At 41.5% G+C, this 26,410-nt stretch overlaps 1 protein-coding gene across 1 annotated transcript in view; it reads left to right on the top strand.

The window, feature by feature from the left end:
- LOC126259524 (carboxypeptidase B-like) overlaps positions 1–26,410 on the top strand; it is a 93,008-nt gene that overhangs the window by 11,839 nt on the left and 54,759 nt on the right. The window contains exons 2-4 of the mRNA XM_049956390.1: positions 4,868–5,077; positions 12,722–12,818; positions 24,663–24,968. Of these exons, the coding sequence (XP_049812347.1) occupies positions 4,868–5,077; positions 12,722–12,818; positions 24,663–24,968 (613 nt within the window). The remainder of the gene's footprint in view (positions 1–4,867; positions 5,078–12,721; positions 12,819–24,662; positions 24,969–26,410) is intronic.

Here is a 26,410-nt window from a genome sequence, read left to right as displayed (position 1 = left end):
AGGACTTTAAGAATTTCTGTGATGAAGAGAATGGACAGTTCATATTTACAGATGTTTCATTCGTAGTGTGCACAGAAGATGCTGGTATAACAGAGACATTCTCAGCATGCATTCCATCACCAAGGTCTTTCAAGGATGTGAAGTTCTAATGTTCAAATGTGTGTGAATTCCTAAGGGACCAAATTGCTGGGACATCGGTCCCCAGACTTACACACTATTTAAACTAGCTTAAACTAACTTACGCTAAGGACAACACACACACCCATGCCCAAAGGAGGACTCGAACCTCCGGCAGGAGATGGCGTGCAATCTGCGACATGGCTCCTCAAACCGCGGGGCCGCTCCGCGCAGCGGCGATGTGGAGTGTGTTAAGATATGGAGGAGTGCAAAGTGGTTAAAACATTTCTACCATGGAACTCACTGGGATGATCATGATATACCCTAAAATATATGGTGGCAATGCTTCGATTATTTGACCACACGAACACCCTCAGCTATGTCAAAGGCGAGGAGGTAATGTGGATGCGTTGAATCTTCATGTTTTATGCTATTCAAAATGTGGAATTCAAAGTGTACCTTGCTCTACATCGACTCAAGAAGAAGACTTCTGTTCTTGGGGCCTACAGTGCAAAATATGTCCTCTAAAGACTTAAATTCGTTTGGTGTTTTTACCTTACACGTAATATCGTTGCTGCTATGTACTGCCTTTCTGTAGAATTTTTAGTTTCTGCTTAGATGTAAGTTGGAGATGTATATCCCACTTTAGTCGGTTTTTATGTATACTATTTTTCTTTTAACAACTTGGATGACAGTGGATCAGCGATATTACATGTTTCATAGTTACCATTGCAAGTAAGTGGTGTGTGGATATTGGTTGTTTTTTTATAATTTTTATATGTTTTGTTCTAATTATGTCTTTCCTGAAATTTGTTTTGGATTTAGCTGAGATTTTTGTATTACGTTTTTATTTTTCTGTAATAATTTTGTTACTGTCTATGATTTGTAATGTTTTCTTACCGTTATGTCTTCGTTGTATACTATTCATGCTGTTATCGCTGTTAGTATGGGGATGTATTATTTAGTGTCTCTGATTTATCTCCTTACCCGTCTTCTTATTTTTTAATGTGAATAAAGTTTTCTGTGAACTTTCTGTTCTTTATGTCAGTTTTTTCGTTCAGTAAATATATGGGGTTGCTGTATGCGTTTCAATATGTCTCTATTTCCTCGAGGATGTTGATGATGACCCCCTTTTCCTTAATATGGAGAATTTCTAGTGTTTCGTTTATGGATTTTATGTTGTGTTTTTCTGTTTGTAAATATTGAAAAAATGTGAGTGGATTGTTTTCACTTTCTTTGGTGTGCTCTTTATATCTTATGTTGGAGTTTCTACTGGTTTGCTCTATGTAGAATTTATCGATGTGTAAACCCGAGCGTTTACAAAATTCCTTTCATTAGTCTGATAACCTTCTTGTTCCTTGGAACAATACCATAATGTTTATCGGCTGTGTGTAAGAATGTGTCGAATTCATTGACGTGGTACATAATTACTTCTTATGGATTGCCGTTGTTCACCCAATAGATGTATCCATATAAAATAATTTCATACTATCTGAATGAGTTTTCGCTAACTCATAATGAAAACGGTACACGTGGAGTTTGGATAGCTCCAGTATGCACATTACCACAAAGATAACTTTTTTGAATTCTGCAGCAACATTCGCCATCTCCACAGAAAAAAAGATCTTATTGAATATGTTGACCCATTTGAAATTTGGTCTGGCGATGTATTCCCTTACGCCATAGCGCCCTTCCCATGCTGTCCTATTTAGAATATCTCAGTGATTTCTTAAATTCACCATAGTTTTGCCAAAAACTGCATTGTTCATTAATTTAAAAAAGTCTTTTTCAAAATCATACGCCACGGGAGCCCTCGGTGTGGTAATTAGATCAACGTACTCCTTCCGCAGCTCGTGGTCTTGCGGTAGCATTCTCGCTTCCTGTGCACGGGGTCCTAGGTTCGATTCCCTGCGGGGTCAGGGATTTCCCTTGCCTCGAGATGACTGGATGTTGTTGTGTCGTCTTCATCATCATCATTCATCCCCATTACGGTCGGAGGAAGTTCGATTCCCGGCGGGGTCAGGGATTTTCCCTACCTCAAGATGACTGGGTGTTGCTGTGTCGTCTTCATCATCATCATCATTCATCCTCATTATGGTCGGAGGAAGGCAATGGCAAACCACCTCCGCTAGGACCTTGCCTAGTCGGCGGTGCGGGTCTCCCGCATCGTCCCCAATGCTCCTCAGAGTATGGGACCTCTTCATCATCACTCCTTCAGCCAGCGTCACTGGTTGAAGGAGTTAACATATCTAAGTCCAGCCAGAACCATCCGTAACCGAAGATACTGCTGAAGGTTACAGTAATGAATAACATACCTCTGCATGGTCCCCAGCGTTGTCATCAGCTTCGAGATGGAACCTGTGCTTCGCAGAACTAGTCACTCTGGACACAAGGGCAAATCAGCATATGCATCGTGCATATTAACAGGGTATGCGGGGTCTGCGTCCGCAACATATCCTACATCAGAATCATCTGACGTGCCCCGTTTCTAAATATCTCACGTAGTCCACTGAGATCTTCTTCAGGCATCCATTGAAACCTACCAATTGGCAGCGATTGTTGCATGGCGTGTTAAGTTATTCGCATCCAAGTACGTGATATAACTATACTCAATGGATGCACTGAACATCTCACCCATCTGTGGGTTTTTTGTCTTGGTGTGCATATGGACAGATTGGCAAACCCCCCGTGGATCCGTCGCTCAAAGGAAAGAAGCATGTCCACATCGATCAATAGTCTGATGGTTTCCTTCGTTTTCTCGAGCATTGCATCTCAAGAAAACCTCAGTTCTGTGTAATAAAAGGCAAATTCGAGTTTGTATGTGGTAATGCATACACTCCGGAATTTTACAGAAACGTCCATAAGCAAATGTACGTCTTTGTCCATGCACAGCTTCGCGTATTCACCCAAAGTTGAAATTCCTTCCAGACATTCACAGCATGCTAATACTCTATATCCGTTATGACATTACCCGAGAGATTACTGGAAAATACAATTATACCGGATAGTCTTGTTTCATCGAATTTGCCATACTATCCAGATACTCGTAAGGGAAAATCCCCTTCTTAGTCGCAAGCTGAAACTTTGTATCATAGGGAAATGCACCTTGAATCATGTGTATATCACCTTGATACATTGTTTCAACCAGTTTCTGGATTGTTACCTGCATAGAACGTAGCGACCCGAGGAAGTGCATCATAATTCTAGACGTCATTTGTTTGGAGAATAATATATATTTCTTGATGCTCACTTTTCACACCAAAATCGGCGAAGTGCTCAATAATAAAGCGAGCATCATAGCCACTCAAATTATCGAAGAAAACTGGTATGTGCAGTTGTAATTGATACTTCAGGTTGCATGCATTGTGAGCTGCACTGCAGCTGCCGTTAGGTGGCAATGGTCCTTATGGGGAGTTTACGCTTTCCAATCTAATGTCAACCCACAAATATGACAGTCAACAGCGTTCTTGTACAAATCATAATTCTCCTTTGACTCTGTCATGGGGACGATGCTGCTGTAAAGCTTATAGACCCTCCATGAAAGTTTCTTTAGCTCAGTGAGCAACCACGTCTCAGGACTATCCCTGACATATGATTCGTGATGACTGAGACAGGAATCAAAGTTACATACCACCTGGTACGCCATAATACCGTTGAAAGATTGTAGTTTGGTGATGTTGGAGACCTGGTGTAAGGGAGCATCGAGACGGATCAACGTCTGGCGACTGACAGTTTAGGTGGTGGTTGAAGGAAAGGGGTTAACGGACGGAGGTACATGTATGAGGTCCGCAGCATTGTGTGTGACTTTCCAAGAGCGCAATTGTTGCGTGTTTCCTTCTTTTTTAGTCACATTACCCATTCACATCGGCCTCGGCGGAAACAGACAACACGTCAGCTGGACAGTAGCTAGCTGTTGGCATATAGTCTGGTCTGACTACTTTCCTCTTCTAGAGATGTAAGACGTGGAAAGTATCGACCACTCAAAGATAAATTTAACCTGCAGTGTGTATGTGTGTTGGTCTGACCGGAGTTGTTAAAGTGACATTTTGGGGTGTTTTTTCCTATCATGACTTGGTCCTATTCACCCACCTTTCCAGGTGACCAAATGTTGTCTTTACTTCTACATCCCCGTGACGAGTAAGCTGTGGACCGTGCGATGTTCCAGGACGACAACATGAGTGTTAAAGCGCAACACCTATACGTTCCCGGTTTGACGGACATTCAGGCACCCTCTCGCAAGTCGACGGGCCCGCTAAATCGTCTGATCTCAGTATCACAGAAAATTTCGGGGGCTATTTGTAACAGCGAGTGAAACGTAGCAACCAATACTACAACAATTTGGCAGCGTCACTGGTTCTAGTAATGAATCTGTGGCTTCAAATGGATATGGTATACCTGAAAAAACTAGTGGAGTCTGTTCCTTGGCCGGCTGGAGTGGCTGAGCGGTTCTAGGCTCTACAGTCTGGAACCGCGCTACCGCTACGGTCGCTGGTTCGAATCCTGCCTCGGGCATGGATGTGTGTGATGTCCTAAGGTTAGTTAGGATTCAGTAGTTCTAAGTCTATGGGACTGATGACCTCAGATGTTAAGTCCCATAGTGCTCAGAGCCATTTGAACCTAGTCCTCGTGGTGACTAATATTAAGTGTGCTATGTTTACCTTGTGTCTCTTCGCTGTTCAGAAATATTCCTTAAATTCTTCATCGTGCTTAGCGTTTGAACGTTGTTCTAATGGCTGTGTTCTTCGTACAGACACAAAGTGTACCGACTGGTGCCCACGGAGGAGCAGCTGCCCGTCGTGGCAGAGTGGCGGCAGCGTGCTGGCATCGACTTCTGGTCGAAGGCGCACCTCGCCGGCCACCCTGTGGACGTGAGGGTCCCCCCACACTTGCAGCAAGAATTCCAGGCGCATCTCTACCACCACAGAGTGGAGCACCAGCTGCTGATCAACGACCTCGAACAGTGAGTTTTCCTTTCTCTCACACTCGCTCTCATCCGACAGATTGAGATTGTTCACAACACTTCCTGTCAAAAAATGTGGAATACCCAGAAGGGGAGGAAAAAATGAAATTTTACAAGTTAAGTGACCATGTGAAGTTATTTCAATGATTGGAAAATAGAATCAAATTTACAAAGAATTTAGCAGCACGAGCCCACTTATCAGTGCAACGTTGTACCCCACTCTGGCCTGAATGCATGCATTCGGTTTGAAAGGGTGTCACGAAGCCGGCGTATCCTCACCTAAGCAGAGAAGGTTTAAGGGCCAAGCAACACAGCTAGCCGCTTGGGGCGCCAGGACGAGGGGATGCCAAAGGCGCCCATAGTACATAATTTGTACAGGTTCTGTATCGTAATTAGTAGCGAAAACAATGGATCTCTTTGCTCAGTAAGGTTATATTAATTTTTAAAGTTCTTACCAAGAGTGCAGGGGACGGTAACTAATGTATGGGTGAAACATCAGTTGTTTGGAAAACTGGGAGAGTACGGAGAACCAAGTAATATGTCGTTTGTGTGGCTCTGTTACTGAAGCAAGCTGGCCCACAACTGTTGTACCTGGTCCTTGGTATCGTGGATGTCAGTCTTCGGACGGAGTTCACGTCCGTGCTGATTCCACACATCTACATCTACATCTACATCTACATGGATAGTTTGCAAATCACACTTAAGTTCCTGGCAGAGAGTTCATCTAATCACCTTCACAATAATTCTCTATTATTCTAGTTTCGAACAGCACGAGGAGAAAACAAACATCTACATCTTTCCGTGCGAGCTCTGGTTTCCCTTATTTTATTACGAAGATCATTTCTGCCTATGTAGGTCGGCGTCAACAGAATATTTTCACACTCGGAGGAGGAAGTTGGTGATTGAATTTTAGTGATAACATATGGCCGCAACGAGAAACACCTTTGTTTTAATGATGTCTAAACAAAAATCCTCTCCTCTATTTCTCAATAATACAAAACGTGCTGCTCTTCCTTGAACTTTCTCGATGTACTCCGTTAATTCTGTATGGCAAGGATCCAACACCGCGCAGCAGTACTCCAAAACAGGACGGACAAGCTTAGTGTAGGCTGTTGCATCTTCTAAGTGTTCTGCCAATAAATCTCACTCTTTGGTTCGCTTTATCCATAGCATTTCCTATGCGTTCTTTCCTATTTAAGTTGTTCGTAATTTTAATTCCTAAGAATCTACCTGAATTTACGGCCTTTATGTTTCACTGATTTATCGTGTAACCGAAGTTTAACGGCTTCCTTTTAACACTCATTTGCATGACCTCATACTTTTCATTATTTAAGGTCAGTTTCCAATTTTCACACCGTACGGATAGTTTCTCTAAATCGTTTTCCAATTTGGTATGATCTTCTGATGACTTGTCTACACAATAAACGACAATATCATCGGCAAACAACCTAAGACGGCTGCTTAGATTGCCTCCTAAATCGTTTATATAGGTAAGGAACGCAGAGAGGCTATAACACTACCTTGCGGAATGCGAGAAATCACTTCTGTTTTACTAGATGACTTTCCATCAGTTATTACAATCTGTGATCTCTCTGACAGAAAGTCGCTAATCCAGTCGCATAACTGAGACGATATTCCATAAGCATGCAATTTGATTACAAGTCGCTTGTCATGTACAGTGGAAAGGGCTTCTGGAAATCTAGAATACGGAATCAATTTGAAATCCCTTGTCAACAGCACTCAACAGTTCGTGGAAGTAAAAAGCTCGTTGCGTTTCACAAGAACGATGTTAGCTAAATCCGCGTTGACAGGCAGTGAAAGACCGTTCTCTTCGAGGTAAGTCATAATTTTCCAACACAAAATACGTTCCAAAATCCTGCTGCAAATTGACTTTAATGATATGGACCTGTAATTTAGTGGATTACTCCTGTTGCCTTTCTTGAATATTGGTCTGACCTGTGCAACTTTCCAATCTTTGGATACGGATCTTTCATCAAGCGAGCGGTTGAATATGATTGTTAAGTACGGAGCTATTGCATCAGCATACTCTGGAAGGAACCTAATTGGTATACAGGCTGGCTTTCAGTAAGTGATTTAAGTTGCTTCACTACTCCGAGGATATCAAGTTTTAAGTTACTAATGTTAGCAGCTGTTCTTGATTCGGATTCTGGAGTATTTGCTTCATCTTCTTTGGTGGAGGAATTTCGGAAAGCTTTATTTAGTAGCTCTGCTTTAGCAATACTGTCATCGATATTATTCCCACTCCAATCACGCAGATAGGACATTGATTGCGCCCTGCCGGTAGTATACTTTACATATGACCAGAATCTCTTTGGATTTTATGTCTGGTGTCGAGATAAAGTTTCGTTGTGGGAACAATTATAAACATCTTGCACTGAAGCCCGCTCTGTAAAAGATCGACAATCCTGGGGCTTTTGTGTCATGTTCTGTTGGAGACAGACTGTCCATCTTACTGGCCACAGAAGTACCCCAATGTCACACAGACAGTTCAGACAGATGTGTGTCATGTGCGGACGAGTATTGTCCTGTTGAAAAATGGCACTACGATACTGTCGCATGAAAGGCAATAAATGAGGACACATGGTGTCAATTAGTTACCGTTGTTCCCCTAATCACTACCAATAGCGAACTGAAGTCACCATGGTACCTGAAGAAACACCGCTGTGCTTCCTCGCCGCTTCAAAACATTGGACCCCTGGGACCCCTCCGCAGATTGCCGTCATACTCACCAACGGATATCTGGGGTATGCAAAAACCGCGGTCCATCGCTGAACACGGTGCGGCGCCATGTAACAACAGTGTTTGGGTCCCGGTCATGACACCACTCAAACCGCAGCCGTTTGTGTTGTGTTTACAGCAGCCAACAGGTGGCACAGTTGTTCTCTAGTCTGGCTGCCGCTAGGCTCCGGCCAATGGTGCAGGATGACCCAGAATCTTATGGGGAGTCTATTACTTCTTCTTGGATGACAGGCGCAGACGTCAGAGGGATAACTTGTGTTTTGTGCACAACAAGGTGATCCAGCCTTGTGGTGGTCAGGTGTGAACGATTGCAATCTTGACTCCGATTATACCTGCCCGCAAGTTCCATGCAATTCACCATCAGGCCAGTGCCACATACGAAAGTCCCACAAAACTCTGTCAGGTGCTGATGACACAGTCTATCACGAGTAGGCGATGTCTCCCTGTTCTTCACCGTGATCAAAACGTCTGGTGTTTATCCCGACACTCATACATCTTTACACATGTTCCCAGGTCTGGTAACAACGCTAAACACGAACAACATTAGTTAACTCTGGTGCCCGTTCTGTCTGTCACAGAGACTTGCAACTCTAATCATTTACACATCCGCCGATGGGTAGTACGTGTTCGAAGTTACATCGACAGCCGACCGAGTCTTCTGGGTGCTTAACTTTTTAATTCTGGGCTGTGTAGATCTTGTACACTGGTTCATAAAGTACAGTCTGTTCCAGAAATGAACCCTAGAAGAGAATGTAATCTGTTTACCCTCATATAGTTTATAACATATAAGGTGCGTACTGTGCTTTATTTGCAGCAATGAAACATATTTGAAAATATTGACTTGTGAGAATGTACATCACCTGAATCGCATGTGAAGATAAAAATGTGCGCTTTGGATGCGATCAGCTGTAATATTAACATAGAAGAAGATCCCACAGGTCATCCTACATAAGCGACACTAGGCTAAGTTGCCCGACTGCCTTCTTGGGACAGTATTTCGACAATATAACTAACCTAGATGGGGAACCGCGCTACCTGTGATTCTCGCCCTAGAACAGCGAGCAGTTGCAGCAGATCGGGCAGTTGCTGCCCAGGAGCGAGAGGCTCAATGTCTTTTTTTTCTTGAGTACTCCCTCCTAGGCAGCGCTGGTGGTGGTAGTCTACAAATATGAACTCTTTCCTACCTTCCTACATTCTTAATACATAAATCGTTAATTTTAAGCATTTCCTTTTGCTGGTAAGACATGTTAGAATATGAAAAAACGAAACTAGCTTCGTTTTAAGTATGTGTACAATTTAAAATTGTGCAAACAAACCCGTCCTAATCATTAGGTAGTAGGTTAAATTTAGATGGGCGCAAATAAAGAATATAAAATAACACAGATTATCGTCAGATGCAGAAGAAGTCATTCTACAGTTTATACAATATGTGATGATTGTGTTGAAGTTCACATACCGTATAGCTGGGGAAAACCTTAAAATTGGTCTTGTCGTAGTGAATAGCTCTTAATCACATCTTTATAGATGCAGTCAGATCGGCAGAGTAGCCTTATCCAACTTAATAGGTACCTTGTTCTCCATATTTAAGTACAACAGCTTCTCTTTCCGACACATGTAGACCATTAATCATATCACGTAATTCACATTTTCGAACCGGTTCAAATATGTTTGCTTTAAACAAGCGTTAGACACACAGGAAGTGCTTTCAAACAAATGGTGCTACAGTGCAACAACTCACCTCAGGAAATAAGTGTTATAAATGACAAATTGACGACGCTGATCAAACGCAAGTGCATGACACAAACTTTAGGCTATGCAACGCATACATTCAAACAAGTGGAGCTAGATTAGAAACGCCATGTCAGAGTATAATTACTATAAGTGAGAAATCTGATAACAAGTGTCTTTACACTGTGATAAATGCACAGGTTTTTCTTAATATTTCGTCCCTATGCTTCACAATCTTCTTAGTTGTTTCGAAGTTCTCTACAACCGTAGGAAGATCTTTAAACCATTAGAACTGACTTCAACTGAACATGAAGTAACTCAGAAAATAGCCCGCCCGGCTAGCCACGCGGTCTACCGATCCCCAGCACGAATCCGCCCGCCTTATTAGTGTCGAGGTCCAGTGTGGCGGCCAGCCTGTTGATGGTTTTTAAGTCGGTTTTGCGTCTGTCTCGGCGAATGCGGGCTGGTTCCCCTTATTCCGCCTCAGTTACACTATGTCGGCGATTGCTGTGCAAACACTGTCTCCACATACGCGCACACCATAATTACTGTACCACGCAAACATTTGGGGTTACACTCGTCTGGTATGTGAGGTTCCCGGGAGGTGGGGAGGGGGGGGGGAGTGGAAAGAGGGGGGGGCACTGGGGGCCGAACCGCACAATAAGCCTGGGTTCGGTATGGTGCGGCGATGGGGTGGGTGGACTGCTGTGGCCTGTTGTGGGGTTGTAAACCACTGAGGACTATGGTGGGACGAAGCTTCTCTGTCGTTTCTAGGCCCCGGTTCAATACACACACACACACCTGAGATAATTTTTATAAAAAAAGTTTCTCAGGTATATTCGCTACACAATTCCGATGGCAATTTTATTAATGCGTCCGTTCCTACACTATCTTCCTTTTCTCAACGGAAGAAACAGACGAAGGAAGGTTACTGTATATTCGTTTCCCATTTCTTCAGGCCAATGGAATGTAAATACGCTTATAATAATTGAGCTGATACTCTTCCGTTATTAAACAACCATCCTTTTTATTACCTGCCCAGCCGTATATAGGAATTATTACACCTTCTTCATTGCGTTAAAAACGCTTCGTGGATGTTCGAGTCAACAATCTATTTATCTATATTCTTTAGATTGTAGAACTGTTGTTGGAGTCGTCTTCTGTCCGAAAAACGATTCATGTAGCTCTCCACGCTAGTCTACACTGTGGAAGCCTCCCCATCTCTGAATAACTGCTGGAGAGGTGCTTACTTTAGTCTAGCCTTGGTTTCCGACTGAAATTTTGACCCCTCTCCCGCACACACATTCCTCCATTTCCGAATTGACGAATACTTGATGCATCAATATGTATCCTATCAACTGATCCCCATTTTTGTACACGTTGTCCCACAAATTTTTTTGACAGCTCAATTCGAATAAGTACCTCCTCCTTAGTTTCTCGAGCTACGCATCTGACACTTTCCATTCTTCTGTGGTAGCACATTTTAAATGCTTCTATTTTCTTATTGTCTGAACTGCTTGTCGTTCGCCTTTCACTTCCGTATAAGGCTGCACTTCAGACAAATGCCTTTAGAAAAGACGAAGAAATACTTAATTTGCATTCGGTGTGAACAAATGTCTCTTTTTCGTTCTGAAACTCTTTTCTTGCTCTTGCTATTCTACGTTTTACGTCCTCTCCTCGTCTGCTATCGTTACCTATTTTGATGCTCAAGTAGCGAACCTCGTCTACTACTTCTAGTATCTCAGTTTCTGATCCAATTCACTCGCCTTCACCAGATTATATTCCACTACATCCCAATACTCTTGATTTAGATCTAGCTCTACATGCATGCAGTGCAAATCACTGTGAAATGAATGACAGAGGGTACTTCCCATTGTACCCGATGTTAGGGCTTCCTCCCGTTCCATTCACGTACAAGAATGTTCAAATGCCTCTGTGTGCGCTGTAAGTAATCTGATCTGGTCCTCTCGATCCATGCGGGAGCGATAGATGGAGAGACTTCATTCCGTTCAACTGGTCTTCCAGTTCTTTGTGCAATTACAAAATATGATAGAGGATGATATGACTGTTACGGACATTTATACGGTTCAAAAGCGATTGTACTAGATGCTGTATTATATTTCTGTCATGCTTATAATGTATTTAATTCAGCTCATATACATATTGCAAATTTCAAAATTATTGCGATAATCTAGATAATGATCTGAGCGCAAAAACCATATTGTATCTTTAACGATAGTTTGCTTCTCACCCATATAAATAGTGTTCTGAAACATGACGACTGAGTGACGTAACAAATTAGATAATTTTACATGATTTCCGGACTAGGGAGTTAACGACATTACTAGCTATACTTCCACAGACTATGTTGATGATTCTAGAGAACAGGAGAACAGTATTCTCATTGCCAGTTAGAGTTAGCTGGTTTTAGCGTTCCACGATTTAGGCCAATTCTTTCCCCGGGAGACCGGTATCTCGATGGTTGATAACATTTTCTTAACGTAATTTCGCCAGACGAGGCAATGGTGTTCCTGATGACTAGTACATGTATTCGTGACCATCATTAAACTGAAAATCTATTTGTGAAGCGTCATGGAGCTAGGTCAGGTAACAGCCTTGCTGCCGATCGTACATAAGGACAGAGCGAGCTGGTTCAGTGGCTAGCACACTGGACTCACAGTCGGGAGGACGACGGTTCAAACCCGCGTCCGGCCATACTGATTTAGGTTTTCCATGATTTCTCTAAATCGCTTCAGGTAAATGCCGGAATAGTTCCTTTGAAAGGGCACGGCAGATTTCCTTTCCCATCCTTCCCTATACCAATGGGGCCGACGACCTCGCTGTTTGGTTCCCTCCCCCAAACCAACCAACCAATTGTACGTCAGGCAATGTCTTCCCTTCAGTAGGATAATTTCCCCGCAGCCCAGACTGGAACGTCAAGATTGGCAAAGACTGGACCTATAATGTTTTAACAGGAAATTTTCACCTCGAATTTGGATATTAATGACCTGTGTCCTCTATGTATAATCGTCATTTAAGGGCTATGGTGTTTCTATATAGGTATCGTAGACATTATGATTAAATTATCATTTCCGATGCAATTTTTGCATCAAGCGATTTGTAGTCTGTGTATAACATTTCAGTGTCGGTTTGCAGGGTCTTCGAAAAGGAGCGACAACGGGCGCAGACCAGAGCAGTCTCTAAAAACCCCGAGTCTCGCATATCATTCACCGAGTACCTTCAGTATGATGAGGTATGTTACCACAAGGCAAAAGTACAAATTCACAATCACAAGTTTACGCAGTAGTGTGCCGCTACGTTAACGTGGGTAACTTAAATTACTCTACTTGACAAAAAAGTGATGCACCCGGAAACATAGGAAAAAACCAAATGAATCTTCCCTGGAGAAAAAGGTATGTGATGTTATTCAGTGATCACGAAATCGAGTGTATTGTACAAAGAATATGGCAATATAAGTCCTCTTATCATAATGATGTTGCTCCCCATCTAGCTGGATGCGTGCACTGATCAGTTGGGAAATGTGTCATAAAACCGTCGTATCTTTCCTGAAGCAAGCTGGCCAACTATTAGTGTAACTGTCATTGTCAATGAAATTTATCAACAGTCGTGTTACTTAAGATGTTATTTTATCTTATTTTGAACGCTACCAGTTTCGGCATTTCATTATGCCCCATATACATTAGTTAGATTAGATTAGATTTACTTTCATTCCAGTTGATCCATAGTGAGGAGGTCCTCCAGGATGTAGAACATGTCAAAACAACAACAATACGTAACAAATATTTACAGCTCAAACAAATAAGCTAATGTACCATTCCACAGAAACCAAGTGGAATGATCGTCATTTTTTTAATGACCACTATATGAAAAAATCATTTTACAAACACTGATAAACTGAATTTAAAATAAAAAGTTTTTTATTTATAAGGTAATAAACACGTAATAGAACTACTATAATACTTATTTACAATGAACACATTACTTCACCGAAATTGTGCAGAAGTTGGTTCTACTGAGAAATTCATCAGTGGAGTAGAAGGAGTTGGCCACCAATAAATCCTTTAGGCTTCTCTTAAACTGAATTTCATTGGTTGTTAAGCCTTTTATGGCTGCTGGCAAGTTATTGAAAATGTGTGTTCCTGAATAATGCACACCTATTTCCTGAATAATGCATACCTTCTCGTACAAGAGTAAGTGACTTCAAATCCTTGTGAAGATTATTCTTATTTCTAGTATTGATTCCTTGAATTGAACTGTCGGTTTGAAAAAGTGATATATTTTAATGTTTTTTCATTAAGGAATAAATATATTGGGTAGCAGTAGTTAGTATCCTTGTTCCCTAAATAGGCTTCTGCAGGATGTTTTTGGGTTCACACCACATATAACTCGTACTGCACGTTTTTGTGCCTGGAAAACTTTAGCTTGGCTTGATGAATTACCCCAAAAATAACCCCATATGACATTATGGAATGAAAGTAAGCAGCTTTTTCATTTTTATATCCCCTGTGTCTGACACAATTCGCGTTGCAAATAGAGATATGTTAGGATGCTTCAGCAGTTCTGTGGTGTGCTCCTCCCAGTTGAATTTATTATCAAGCTGTAATCCCAAGAATTTAACACTGTCCACTTCTTCTATCTACTTGTCATCATATGTTAGGCATATACTCGTGGGACACCCCTTACAAGTTCTGAACTGTATGTAGTGTGTTTTTTAAAAGTTTAGTGACAAAGAATTGGCTAGGAACCAGCGATTAATGTCAGCTGACATTTTATTAGCCGATCTTTCTAAGACTACATTTCACTTGCTATTTATTGCAATGTTTGTATCATCGGCAAACAAAACGAACTTGGCATCTGGTAAAGTTGCTGATGAAAGGTCATTGATATACACAAGAAAAAGTAAGGGCCCTAAAATAGAACCTTGTGGGACCCCACATGTAATTAGTTCCTAGTTGGATGATGCCTGATAGCTTAATACATATCTCTTTCCCGTTGTCTCCTGCCAGAGATATAAGATTTGAATCATTATGCAGCATTTCCTGTTACACCATAATATTCTAATTTACTTAAAAGGATATTGTGATTTACACAGTCAAATGCCTTTGACAGATCACAAAATATATCAGTTGCCTGCAATTTTTGTCTAATGAATTAAGCACATTTTCACTGTAAGTGTAGATAGCCTTGTCAATATCAGAACCCTTTAGAAATCCGAACTGAGACTTTGGCAGTATGTTATTTGACATAAGATGGTTATAAAGCCGATTGTACATCACTTTTTCTGAAATTTTTGAGAATGCTGGCAAAAGTGAAATTGGATGGAAATTTGATGCTATTTCTTTATCTCCCTTCTTAAACAGTGGCTTAACTTCAGCATATTTCAACCATTCACGAAATATTCCACTGATAACCGACCGGCTACACAGATAGCTTAATATATAACTTAAGTCAGAATCACATTCTTTGATTAACTTTGTTGATATTTCATCATACCCACTAGATGTTTTAGATTTTAAAGATTTTATGATGGACATTATTTCTGCTGGAGTTTTGAGGATCAAATTCATATTATGGAAGTCACTTGAAATGTCTGGTCTGATTGGTTGGTTTGGGGGATTAAAGGGACCAGACTGCTACGGTTATCGGTCCTGTGTGGTCTGAGGTATTGCATAGCAGCATCTACAGAACCTGACAACCCCATCTTTTCAGTAACAGTTATAAAATGTTAAAAAGTTCTGTAGCACTATACACGTCTGTTACCAGCGTATCATTTACTCTTAATGCTATTTGTCCCTCTTCATATCTGGTTCTACCAGTCTCCTCCTTCACTATATCCCATATTGTCTTTATTTTGTTATCTGATATGACTATCTTTTCCTTGCAAGTCTTTAATATTTTGCAGTATTTCTTGTAATGTGCTACAACATCAACATCAGCACTGTTTCGTATTGACAGATGGAGTTTTCTTTTTGTTTTACAAGATACCACTATTCTTTGAGTAACCCATGGCTTCTTTGTAGACTTTGCTCTAACCTTGGTTAGTTTTGGGGGAAAACAATGTTCAAATAAGGTAAGCACTTTATCAGCAAAAGTGTTATATTTTTCATTCATGCCATGAGCAAGGTAAACATCACTCCAGTGAATGTCTCTGAGAGGTGTCCTAAAATAATCAATTTTTGGCTTATCGATTATCCTCTTGAGCTCAGATTGAACAGATTTTATATACTGTTCGATATTAACATTTAACAGAAGGAACTGCACGTCGTGGTCAGAGAGGCCATTGACTATTGGTTTTGTAATATAATTTTGGTCATTGGAGTTTTCTACAAAGATGTTATCAATGGCTGTTTGTGAGCAATTGGCTACGCTAGTGGGGAACTTTACAGTGGGAATTAAATTGAATGATAGTGTTACTAACTCAGATAAGCTCTTATTGGGAGAGTCTTTAAGGAAAGCTACATTGAAATCACCAGCAACCACTATTTCTTTGTTTTTTGTTGTTAAATGGTCCAGTACAGCTTCAAGGAGGTTTATGAACAGATTAAAGTTACGTGCAGGTGCTCGATATACACTTAATATTATGAAGATTTTTTGTGAAATTCTACTTCTGTTGCACATCCTTCCATATGCTGTTCTAGGCAAAATGTATGAACGTCTATGTTCACAAATTTATGACGCTTCCTGATGAATGTGGCAACTCCTCCTTTCTCCAGTTCTGCTCTACAAAAGTGAGATGCTAACCTAAACCCTCTGAGCAAACGAAGATGTGATATGGAGTCATAAATCTCTGGATGTGATGAATTCAATCGTTACACTAGTCCTTCATTCGAAGATGGCATAATGAAATGCTGAAACTGGTAACCTTCAAAATAAAATAACATCTTAAGTTACACGGCTGTTGGTGAATTTCATTGACACTGACAATTACTTAACCAGCCGGTGTCTTCTGTCCATGATAGACCAACAGAGACTGGTGTAACTGGTCCTCGATATCCAAAAAACTGGCAATGAGGTGGTGTTGATGTACGAGCTGGTCCCACATATGTTATCCTTGAGATGGATCTGGGAATCTTGATGGCCACAGAAGTACCTCAACATCAGGCAGACTGTCGATAGAGAAACGTTCCAAGTGTGTACGAACATTGTCATGTCGAAAAATCGTACCACGATATTGTGGCATGAGAGGTAACACATGAGTACAGACAATGTTCATCACTTACCGTTACGCTGTCAGCGGTCCCTCAGTCACTACCACTCGTGACCTGAAATCATACAAGATGATTCCCCACACCATGTCGCCAGGAATATCTCCTTCATGTCTCCTCAAAACAGTAGAACAATGGTTCTTCAACACTAGACACGAGTAACACTAATGCAATATAGTGACTCTACTACATCTACATCTACATTTATACTCCGCAAGCCACCCAACGGCGTGTGGCGGAGGGCACTTTACGTGCCACTGTCATTACCTCCCTTTTCTGTTCCAGTCGCGTATGGTTCACGGGAAGAACAACTGCAGGAAAGCCTCCGTGCGCGCTCGAATCTTTCTAATTTTACATTCGTGATCTTCTCTGGGGGTATAAGTAGGGGGAAGCAATATATTCGATACCTCATCCAGAAACGCACCCTCTCGAAACCTGGCGAGCAAGCTACACCGCGATGCAGAGCGCCTCTCTTGCAGAGTCTGCCACTTGAGCTTGCTAAACATCTCCGTAACGCTATCACGCTTACCAAATAACCCTGTGACGAAACGCGCCGCCCTTCTTTGGATCTTCTGTATGTCCTCCGTCAACCCGATCTGGTACGGATCCCACACTGATGACCAATACTCAATTATAGGTCGAATGAGTGTTTTGTAAGCCACCTCCTTTGTTGATGGACTACATTTTCTAAGGACTCTCCCAATGAATCTCAACCTGGTACCCGCCTTACCAACAATTAATTTTATATGATCATTCCACTTCAAATCGTTCCGCACGCATACTTCCAGATATTTTACAGAAGTAACTGCTACCAGTGTTTGTTCCGCTATCATATAATCATACAACAAAGGATCCTTCTTTCTATGTATTCGTAATACATTACATTTGTCTATGTTAAGGGTCAGTTGCCACTCCCTGCACCAAGTGCCTATCCGCTGCAGATCTTCCTGCGTTTCGCTACAATTTTCTAATGCTGCAACTTCTCTGTATACTACAGCATCATCCGCGAAAAGCCGCATAGAACTTCCGACACTATCTACTAGGTTATTTATATATATTGTGAAAAGCAATGGTCCCATAACACTCCCCTGTGGCACGCCAGAGGTTACTTTAACGTCTGTAGACGTCTCTCCTGTCACAGAGAACTGCAACTCTTATTATTTACATGCCCACTACCGTGTAGTGTACCAAGTTACATTAATATCTGACCATGTCTTCTGGGTGCTTCATTTTTTGTCAGGCATTCTAACCATCTTTACACTAAGAATACCCACCATTTTTTCTTTTTTTTCTTTTAAAGCTCATCCGCGAGACTTTCTCAAAGATCCTGGAGTTGACCCTCGGTTTTGCACTTGTGCACCTTGCGCCTAGTCGTTGCGCACCTGTGTTCTGTTTTCGTCGCACTCTCGAGAAGAGCCAAGCATGTAGCCGCATCCCTCTTTCTCGTCATGTGCACATGCGTTATTTCTTTCACATCCAGATAGAACCACGCACTCTGTTCCAGTGATCAATATGTCCAATTTGCCAGCAGATATTGTCGCCGTAGTCGAAACATTTCTAGACTGGCAAAATTGTAGAAACGAGCTCAAGTACTGGGATGCTTAAAATCTTTACCGTATTGTGTGTGAGTTTGTGATGGAAAGCATAAAGATGGAAGGAATAAGATGTTTAAAATCTTTAATCGTTATTTCGAACTAGTGTTTAATACTGTTGAAACACTTATAAGAAAAGATGATACTAAACACAGACAAGCTATACCAATGGCGACAAGGTTATCTCCAAACCTTAGACTTCTTGCTACTAGTAGTATTTATCCCAGTTCTAAGTTTCAGTTCAATATACAAAATGCATTGAATCCCAACATCATCGCAGACGTTTCCCATGCTCTGGCGAAATTCCTGTAAAACTGCGCTATTAGATCATACGTATCCGGACACCTGTTAGTGGGCATTAATATGGGGTGTGTCCACCCATCGCCTTTATGACCGCCTGAACTCTGCTGGGGACACTTTCTGCGAGGTCTCTGAAACTCTGTGGCGTACGGCAGCCTGTTCTTACTGAACAACCGGAATCAGAGTAAGAAGTGATGGTGGATGTTGGGGTCCGGAGCGGAGGCGACATTCTAACTCAGCCCAAATGTGTGGCTGCGTCCCACGTGACAGTCCCACGGATCTGCTCATTAGTTTCGCTGCTGTATCACTTTTTACCAGAGATCCTCTTGATGATTATTTGCAGTTATTTGCTGAAAAATTGGGTGAAGAAACAACTAAGATTTGTTGCCATGTGTTGACGTCGACGTATCTTTTATTTAATGACAAATGCTTTGAACAAACTTACGGAATAACTAAGGGGAGTTCGTTATCCCACTTAATCGCCAGTTTGTTTATTAAAGATTTTGAGGGCACAGTACTGAAGACGGGGATCTTAAAAGCTACTTGTTTTTGGTGATACGTCGACGATACGTTTATGGTATGGCCACAAGGGAGGGATGTTCTGCGTCGTTTCCTAGATCATTTCAAATGTCTGCATTCCAATAGTAAGTTCGCGATGCATGTTGAAAAGGATGGAAAACTTCTGTTTTTAGATATCTTGGTCAACAGGAGGGATGATGTGGCATTAGGACACAGTGTTTACCTAAGACCACGCATATGGACTGGTACCTTCCTTCATCAAGTTGTCATCCATTGTACCAACCCAAAGGGGTTCCACATACATTAGTAAAAATTACTTATGCCATCTCAGATGCAGATAGTTTGACACGATAGCTGGATCATCTAACAGCAATGTTCAAGCAAAATGGTTATACCGACAATCAGATCCGTCGTGCTCTACAGATCAGACCTTCGCGGGAACCAACAAAAGACACAAACTAATCGGTGGCGTTCCTACCTTTCACTGGAAGCATATCTTCAACGTTAGGAAGAATTTTAAAGAGATTTAATATTAAAAGTGTACTCCGTCAGCTAAGATTAGATCGCTGCTTGGATCAGTGGAGGATGATTTTGGTTTGAGGAAACTCGATGTCTAGAAAATGCCCTGCCACTGCGGGAAAGATTATACTGGACAAACGATTCGCATGGTCCAGAACCAATGCGTGGTGCACCGTCTTCACACGCGCTCATTTCAGCCTAAAAAATCTGCGGTTGCGGAACATTGTCTTATTTATTTATTTTATTTACACGTCAAGTTCCGTAGGACCAAATTGAGGAGCAAATCTCCAAGGACGTGGAACGTGTCAGTACATGAAATTACAACATAAAAGTAATAACAGATAAAAATAAATATTTATGAAACCCAAAAAATTCAATCCATAAATTTAAATAAACGCAATCAACATTACAATAAGAATCAGCTTAATTTTTCAAGGAGCTCCTTGACAGACTAGGAGGAGTGACCCATGAGGGAACTCTTCAGTTTCGATTTGAAAGCGAATGGATTACTCCTAATTTTTTTGAACTCGAGTGGTAGCTTACTGCAAATGGATGCAGCAGTATACTGCACACCTTTCTGCACAAGAGTTAAGGAAGTCCGATCCTAATGCAGGTTTGATTTCTGCCGAGTATTAACTGAGTGAGGAATATATATATTGAGAGGGCAATGTCAAAATACCAAGACTAGTGAACAGGGGTCGACAAGAGGTTCGTGAAATTACACCACTTATTTCCCGAACCACTCGTTTCTGAGCCAAAAATATCCTTTTAGAATGGGAAGAGTTACCCCAAAATATAATACCATACGACATAAGCGAATGAAAATAAGCAAAGTAGATTAATTTTCGTGTCGAACGATCACTCACTTCTGATACCGTTCGAATAGTAAAAATGGCAGCCTTGGAACGAGATCCTGGACGTGGGATTTCCACGACAGCTTACTATCTACCCGAACACCTAGAAATTTGAACTGTTCAGTTTCACTAATCATATGCCCATTCTGTGAAATTAAGACGTTAGGTTTTGTTGAATTGTCTGTTAGAAACTGTAAATACTTAGTCTTACTGTGATCTAACGTTAGTTTATTTTCTACAAGCCTAAAAAAGTCAATCCATAAATTTAAATAAACGCAATCAACAATACAATAAGAATCAGCTTAATTTTTCAAGAAGCTCCTTGTCAGAATAGGAGGAGTGACCCATGAGAAGGTCATGTACTGCACAATTTGAAACCGAGCTAATGTTGCACACAACATACTTTACTACCAAGCTAGTGTTATCAGCAAACAGAAATATTTTAGAGTTACCCGTAATACTAGAGGGTATATCATTTATATAAATAAAGAACAGGAGTGGCCCCAACACTGCTCCCTGGGACAACCCCCCCCCCCCCACACACACACACACACACGCTTGACAGTACCCCACTCAGACCCCACATCACAGCCGTTATCAACATTGTGAATATTGACCTTTTGCTGCCTGTTGCTAAAGTAAGAGATGAACCAGCTGTGAGCTACTCCCCGTATGCCGTAATGGTCCAACTTCTGGAGCAATGTTTTGTGATCAGCACAATCAAATGCCTTAGTTAAATCAAAAAATATGCCAAGTGTTCGAAACCTTTTGTTTTGCCCACCCAGTACCTCACAGAGTAAAGAGAATACAGTATTTTCAGTTGTTAAACGACTTCTAAAGCCTAACTGTACATTTGATAGCAAATCGTGTGATACAAAATGATCAATTATTCTTACATAGACAACCTTTTCAATAACTTTTGCAAAAATTGATGACATAGAAGTAGGACTAAAATTATCTACATTATCCCTTTCTCCCTTTTTATAAGGCGGCTTTACTGCTGAGTACTTTAATCGCTCGGAAAACTGACCATTCATAAAGGAAAAATTACAAATATGGCTTACTGAAGGACATAAGATGTTGTGTGATAAGAAACAGGTGGTTGCCCCTGTATCGTGTTTTTAGGACTGTGTAATAAAAGAAGTTATTGAAATACAGCTATCTGACAATATTATTAACATAGATAATGGATATCCTTTAAGTAAGAGTTGGAGCGCTGTTTTGTTTGACATTAAAAAACAACGGTCTTTGTTTCGGTCATCAAAAGCTGTCAACAGTGTTTGACATCTACTCATCGCTACCCCGAGCATTCACCACCAGTGCGCTGTCGTACTGAAACAAATGGATATATGTAAACAATAGTACAAACCGGTTTTGAAAACGACAACACAGGAAATATTTAAGGTATCAAAATTAACCTGAAGGCATCCCTCCAACAAAATACAACGGAAGACTTTAATGATATAAACAGCAAACACCCACAGTAAAAGGAAAGAGTGAGTGAAACTAAGACGATGCTACAAGGAGATCAACTGACAGTAACAGGGAGCAGGAGACAAAAGGTTTGTGTTTTGATCAGAGGGCAGGCTCAGATGTGGGTGCTATAGAGACATTGTTCCGTCTTCGTGAGACATCGAATCCGTGAAAAACGTTGTGGTAAAGAACTTGTCGTCTTATAGCAAACCTCCTAATTCGATATGTAACAGGTGTACGCTGTTCTGATGAATACTTAATACGTATACAAAAATCCGTCTGGAACGTTAACTAATAAAACTGACAAAAAAACTATGTAGAATGAATTTACTGTTCGGAAACTTATGCAGTTACCAGTGCCATATAAATATTGAACTCAACCTGAACGTTAATGTTACATATATTCTTTCTGTTATTGATGTTACTACTTAAAACTGGATAGCAAGATTTTTCGTTGTAAACTTATATAAACTTTGGCCACTCAAAAAGGTCTCTCATTGGTGCGGAAGTTTTACTCAGTTGCGGTTTGCATCTTCCAACATAATATCACCAGCGCTCGTTTGGCTGGAAATATCTAGGATTGGGTTAATGACCATGGGCATGAAATGAAAACTTTTCTTTGACTATTTGTGTGTTATAATGTCTATATAAGGCTAACGACTGAGTGCCTGTCACACATCTGCAGCATAAATCAAATAGTTTTGAGTTTTCTCTCAGAAATGATGTAAAATACGATTTACCACCATTCACAATTAATATTCATCGATTCCCACATTGATCTGCAAGTCAAAGGCGTCAATAGAACGTACGGAGCACATTGTGACATTACTGCCACATATAGATAAGCTATATTGTTTCATTTTCCACCACTTTTTCGTGATTATTTTATTGATAGTACTGGACATGTAGGGTTTGGGAGGAACGCTTTGCATTTTTCGCGCTGGCTAGGCGCACTCCAAGTGTGGTCTAAGAGTCCTGTTGTCGGCAGAAGGTAGTCAGTGAATTTTATTAGGAGGGGCGAGCTTGCCCAGACGGGCAGATGGGCAGAGCCAGTGAAAGGCCTATCTGAGGGCAGCGCATACCGTGCTGAGAATAACTGAGTATGATGTTTTTACCTTGTCTGGACAAACATTGAAGGTCGATGCGCCATGGCGCCAGCCAGACAGTGTGAAAAAGAAGGTTGTTTGCTCCAAAACTTTGCTCAGTCAGTTGGGTTTAGTAGACCCGCCACTGTGCTTGGTACAAAGAGGGCGACCAATTAAGAAGACGCTGATCTTGGCCACTAACAAACTTATGTTTGTTAATGTAGGTTTTGTACACCGAGGGCACAAATTTTCTGCTGCATTTCCTTGGTTTTTTTTTTTTTTTTTTTCATGAAATAAGCGATATTGTCAGCCATCACATTGCCAACTCCATGGAGAGTTTTTTGAAAGTAGAGGGTTGAGGACAGACAACGAAGTTCCAAGACATTCGTGTTCTTATTGCTTCGGCTTTTTGTCCGCCCCGATAGCTGAGTGCTCAGCGTGACGGATTGCCGTCCTACTGGCCCGGATTCGATTCCCGGCTGGGTCGGGGATTTTCTCCGCTGAAGGACTGAGTGTTGTGTTGTCTTCATCATCATTTCATCCCCATCTGGCGTGCAGGTCGCCCAATGTGGCGTCGAATGTAATAAGACCTGCACCAAGGCAGTCGAACCTGCCCCGTAAGGGGCCTCCCCGCCAATGACGCCAAACGTTCATTTCCATTTCCATTGCTTCGGCTTTGGCACCCCTCCCCCCCCCCCCCTGCCATCTGCTGCTGATAGGTGCATGCTTTGATGACTTTGGCGAAACGTAAGTTTCTGCAGTTGTACAATCTGTACCCTGAGCAGCAAGCTTCTTACTTTTCTGGCACTCACCTAGAATTGCCCATTTGATTACAATTTATGATTTTGTCACATGGACGTTGAACTTGTGAGCTGCCCAGAAAACGGTAAATTGTTGCGTTTTCCCCATGCAGTCTACCATATAATTTCGTACTTCCCAACAGTGTTAGCGTCTTTTTTGAGTGCATTCATCCAAATTTTTAGAAAATGATGCTCCCTGTTAAACTACATGTGCATTGTACCGATATCCAATAACTGGAGCAAATGAAAATCTGTTATTCTCGGCCTTGATTATTTAAACTGTCCTACAACTTTTCCGTTGTTAGGCAACCACAGATAATAAGTATAATCAGTTGCACACCTAAGCTTATTGATCTCACTGTGACGGTATTATAGTTGTCCATAGTGGAAAAACTCAACGATCATTCTCTTATTATTCACTGAAGGCAACGAGCTTTGCACTCCCTCATCTTATTTGGTTGCATGTCTGTTTATTAGTTGGAAAGAACTGTGTCGATTGCTCCTATGATTATAAGTTTAACGTGTGATGTTTTATGGCTATTTGGCTAACATTACAGTATTCATACGTAATAAGCAACAATGTTTCGTTGCAATGTCTTAGAATAACATAGATCTGTGGTTATGTACCAACACAAATAGCATAATTACAATCGAACAACACCTCTTTAATCAGATATTAAACTCTAATTTAACACTGAGTGGTTTCGGTTCTGCACCATGGCATTACAGATTCTACAATACCTGTCGGATCTGGCTTCCAACTACTCCGACACGGTGACAGTAGAGTCCATCGGGAATAGCTATGCGGGCCGCGACCTGGGTATCATCAAGATATCCTCCGGAGGTGACGACACCAGGCCGATCATCCTGATCGACGCGGGCATCCACGCCAGAGAGTGGATCGCGCCTGCTGCCGCCCTCTACGTCATCAACCAGCTGGTCGAGAACGCTGAAGAAAGCGCCCTCACGGAAAGCGTCGACTGGCACATCATCCCCGTGATCAACCCTGATGGTTACGAGTACACCTTCACAACGGTAAAGACTCCATAAATTATAGGGGAACTTATATTTATACACTTTAAGAGGCGTCACGAAGAAATTATCCCGATGGGGCAGAAATCGGTAGATGTGATGTACGTGCACAGACAAACAAATGATTACAATTTCAGAAAATTTGGATCATTAACTGAAGAGAAAGTGCTACACAAATTGCGCAAGTCAATAACGGGTTGGTCCATCTCTGACCCTTGCGCAAGCAGTTACACGGCTTGGCATTGATCGATAGAGTTGTTGATTGTCCTCCTGAAGGGTATCGTGCCAAATTATTTTGAAATGGCGCTTTTGATCGTCAAAGGCCGAGATGGTTGGAGGGACCTGCTTATAACCAGCAAAGCCGTGTTTGGAGACGCCACAGGCAGCGGTGGCATACCAACCTGAATGTCACCCCCATAGAGCCCGACAATCAGGGATAATGATTTATAGTGCCAATTCTTTTTCCATAGCAAGATCCTTTTGGTTGTCACTCGCAGCCTTACAGCACAGCGGTACGTCGACGATATTCTGTGCTCCGTTTTGTTGCCCTTCGTGACAAACAATCCTGCACGTACATTTCAGCAAGATAATGTCATAAAATTAAAATTAAAACAGTCTTGGTAGCAATTTTTTTTATTGGTGTGAGTGAGCGGTTTCGACTCTTTCATAGTGTCATCTTCAGACTCTGTAAAGATATATTGCCAAAGTAGTGTAGACATAATAAGCATACAAAAGATATATAAAAATAAGATAAGTAGTAATAAATTATACCCAGATCGGTGGATGGACACTGCCAGACGAGTTTCGTCGACCCTCGACGCTCGTGTAACTGCTGACTGTTGTTGGAGGGAACGGGTATTAATAGGCCTGGACACACGCACGTGTTTTTTGGTTGGCTACTTATGATGTCATACTCAGAACGGTGTGTGTGTCCAGGCCTATTAATACCCGTTCCTTCCATGAACAGTCAGCAGTTATACGAGCGTCGAGGGTCGACGAAACTCGTCTGGCAGTGTCCATCCACCGATCTGGGTATAATTTATTACTACTTATCTTATTTTTATACATCTTTTATATGCTTATTATAACGTCTACACTACTTTGGCAATATATCTTTACAGAGTCTGAAGATGACTCTATGAAAGAGTCGAAACCGGTCACTCACTCCAATAAAAAAAATTGCTATCAAGACTGTTTTATATTTTAATTTTAACAAATTTTTTTATCACTGAGTAAATTTCAAACATTTTAAGATAATGTCCGCCTACACAAGGTGAGCGTTTTTACTGCTTGTCTTCGTGCTTCTAAAACCCTACACTGGCCAGCAAGGTCGCCAAGTCTTACGCCAATTGAGAACGTTTGAATCATTATGGGCAGAGCTCTCCAACCATCTCGAGATTTTGATGATCTAACGCTCAAATTGGTCCTACTTTGTCACGGTATCC

The sequence above is a fragment of the Schistocerca nitens genome, chromosome 5 (assembly GCF_023898315.1).
Source record: "Schistocerca nitens isolate TAMUIC-IGC-003100 chromosome 5, iqSchNite1.1, whole genome shotgun sequence".
In the NCBI taxonomy this organism is placed as follows: Eukaryota; Metazoa; Arthropoda; class Insecta; order Orthoptera; family Acrididae; genus Schistocerca; species Schistocerca nitens.
Note: the sequence above shows the minus strand (reverse complement) of the source record. Positions and strands in the feature narration are given on the sequence as shown.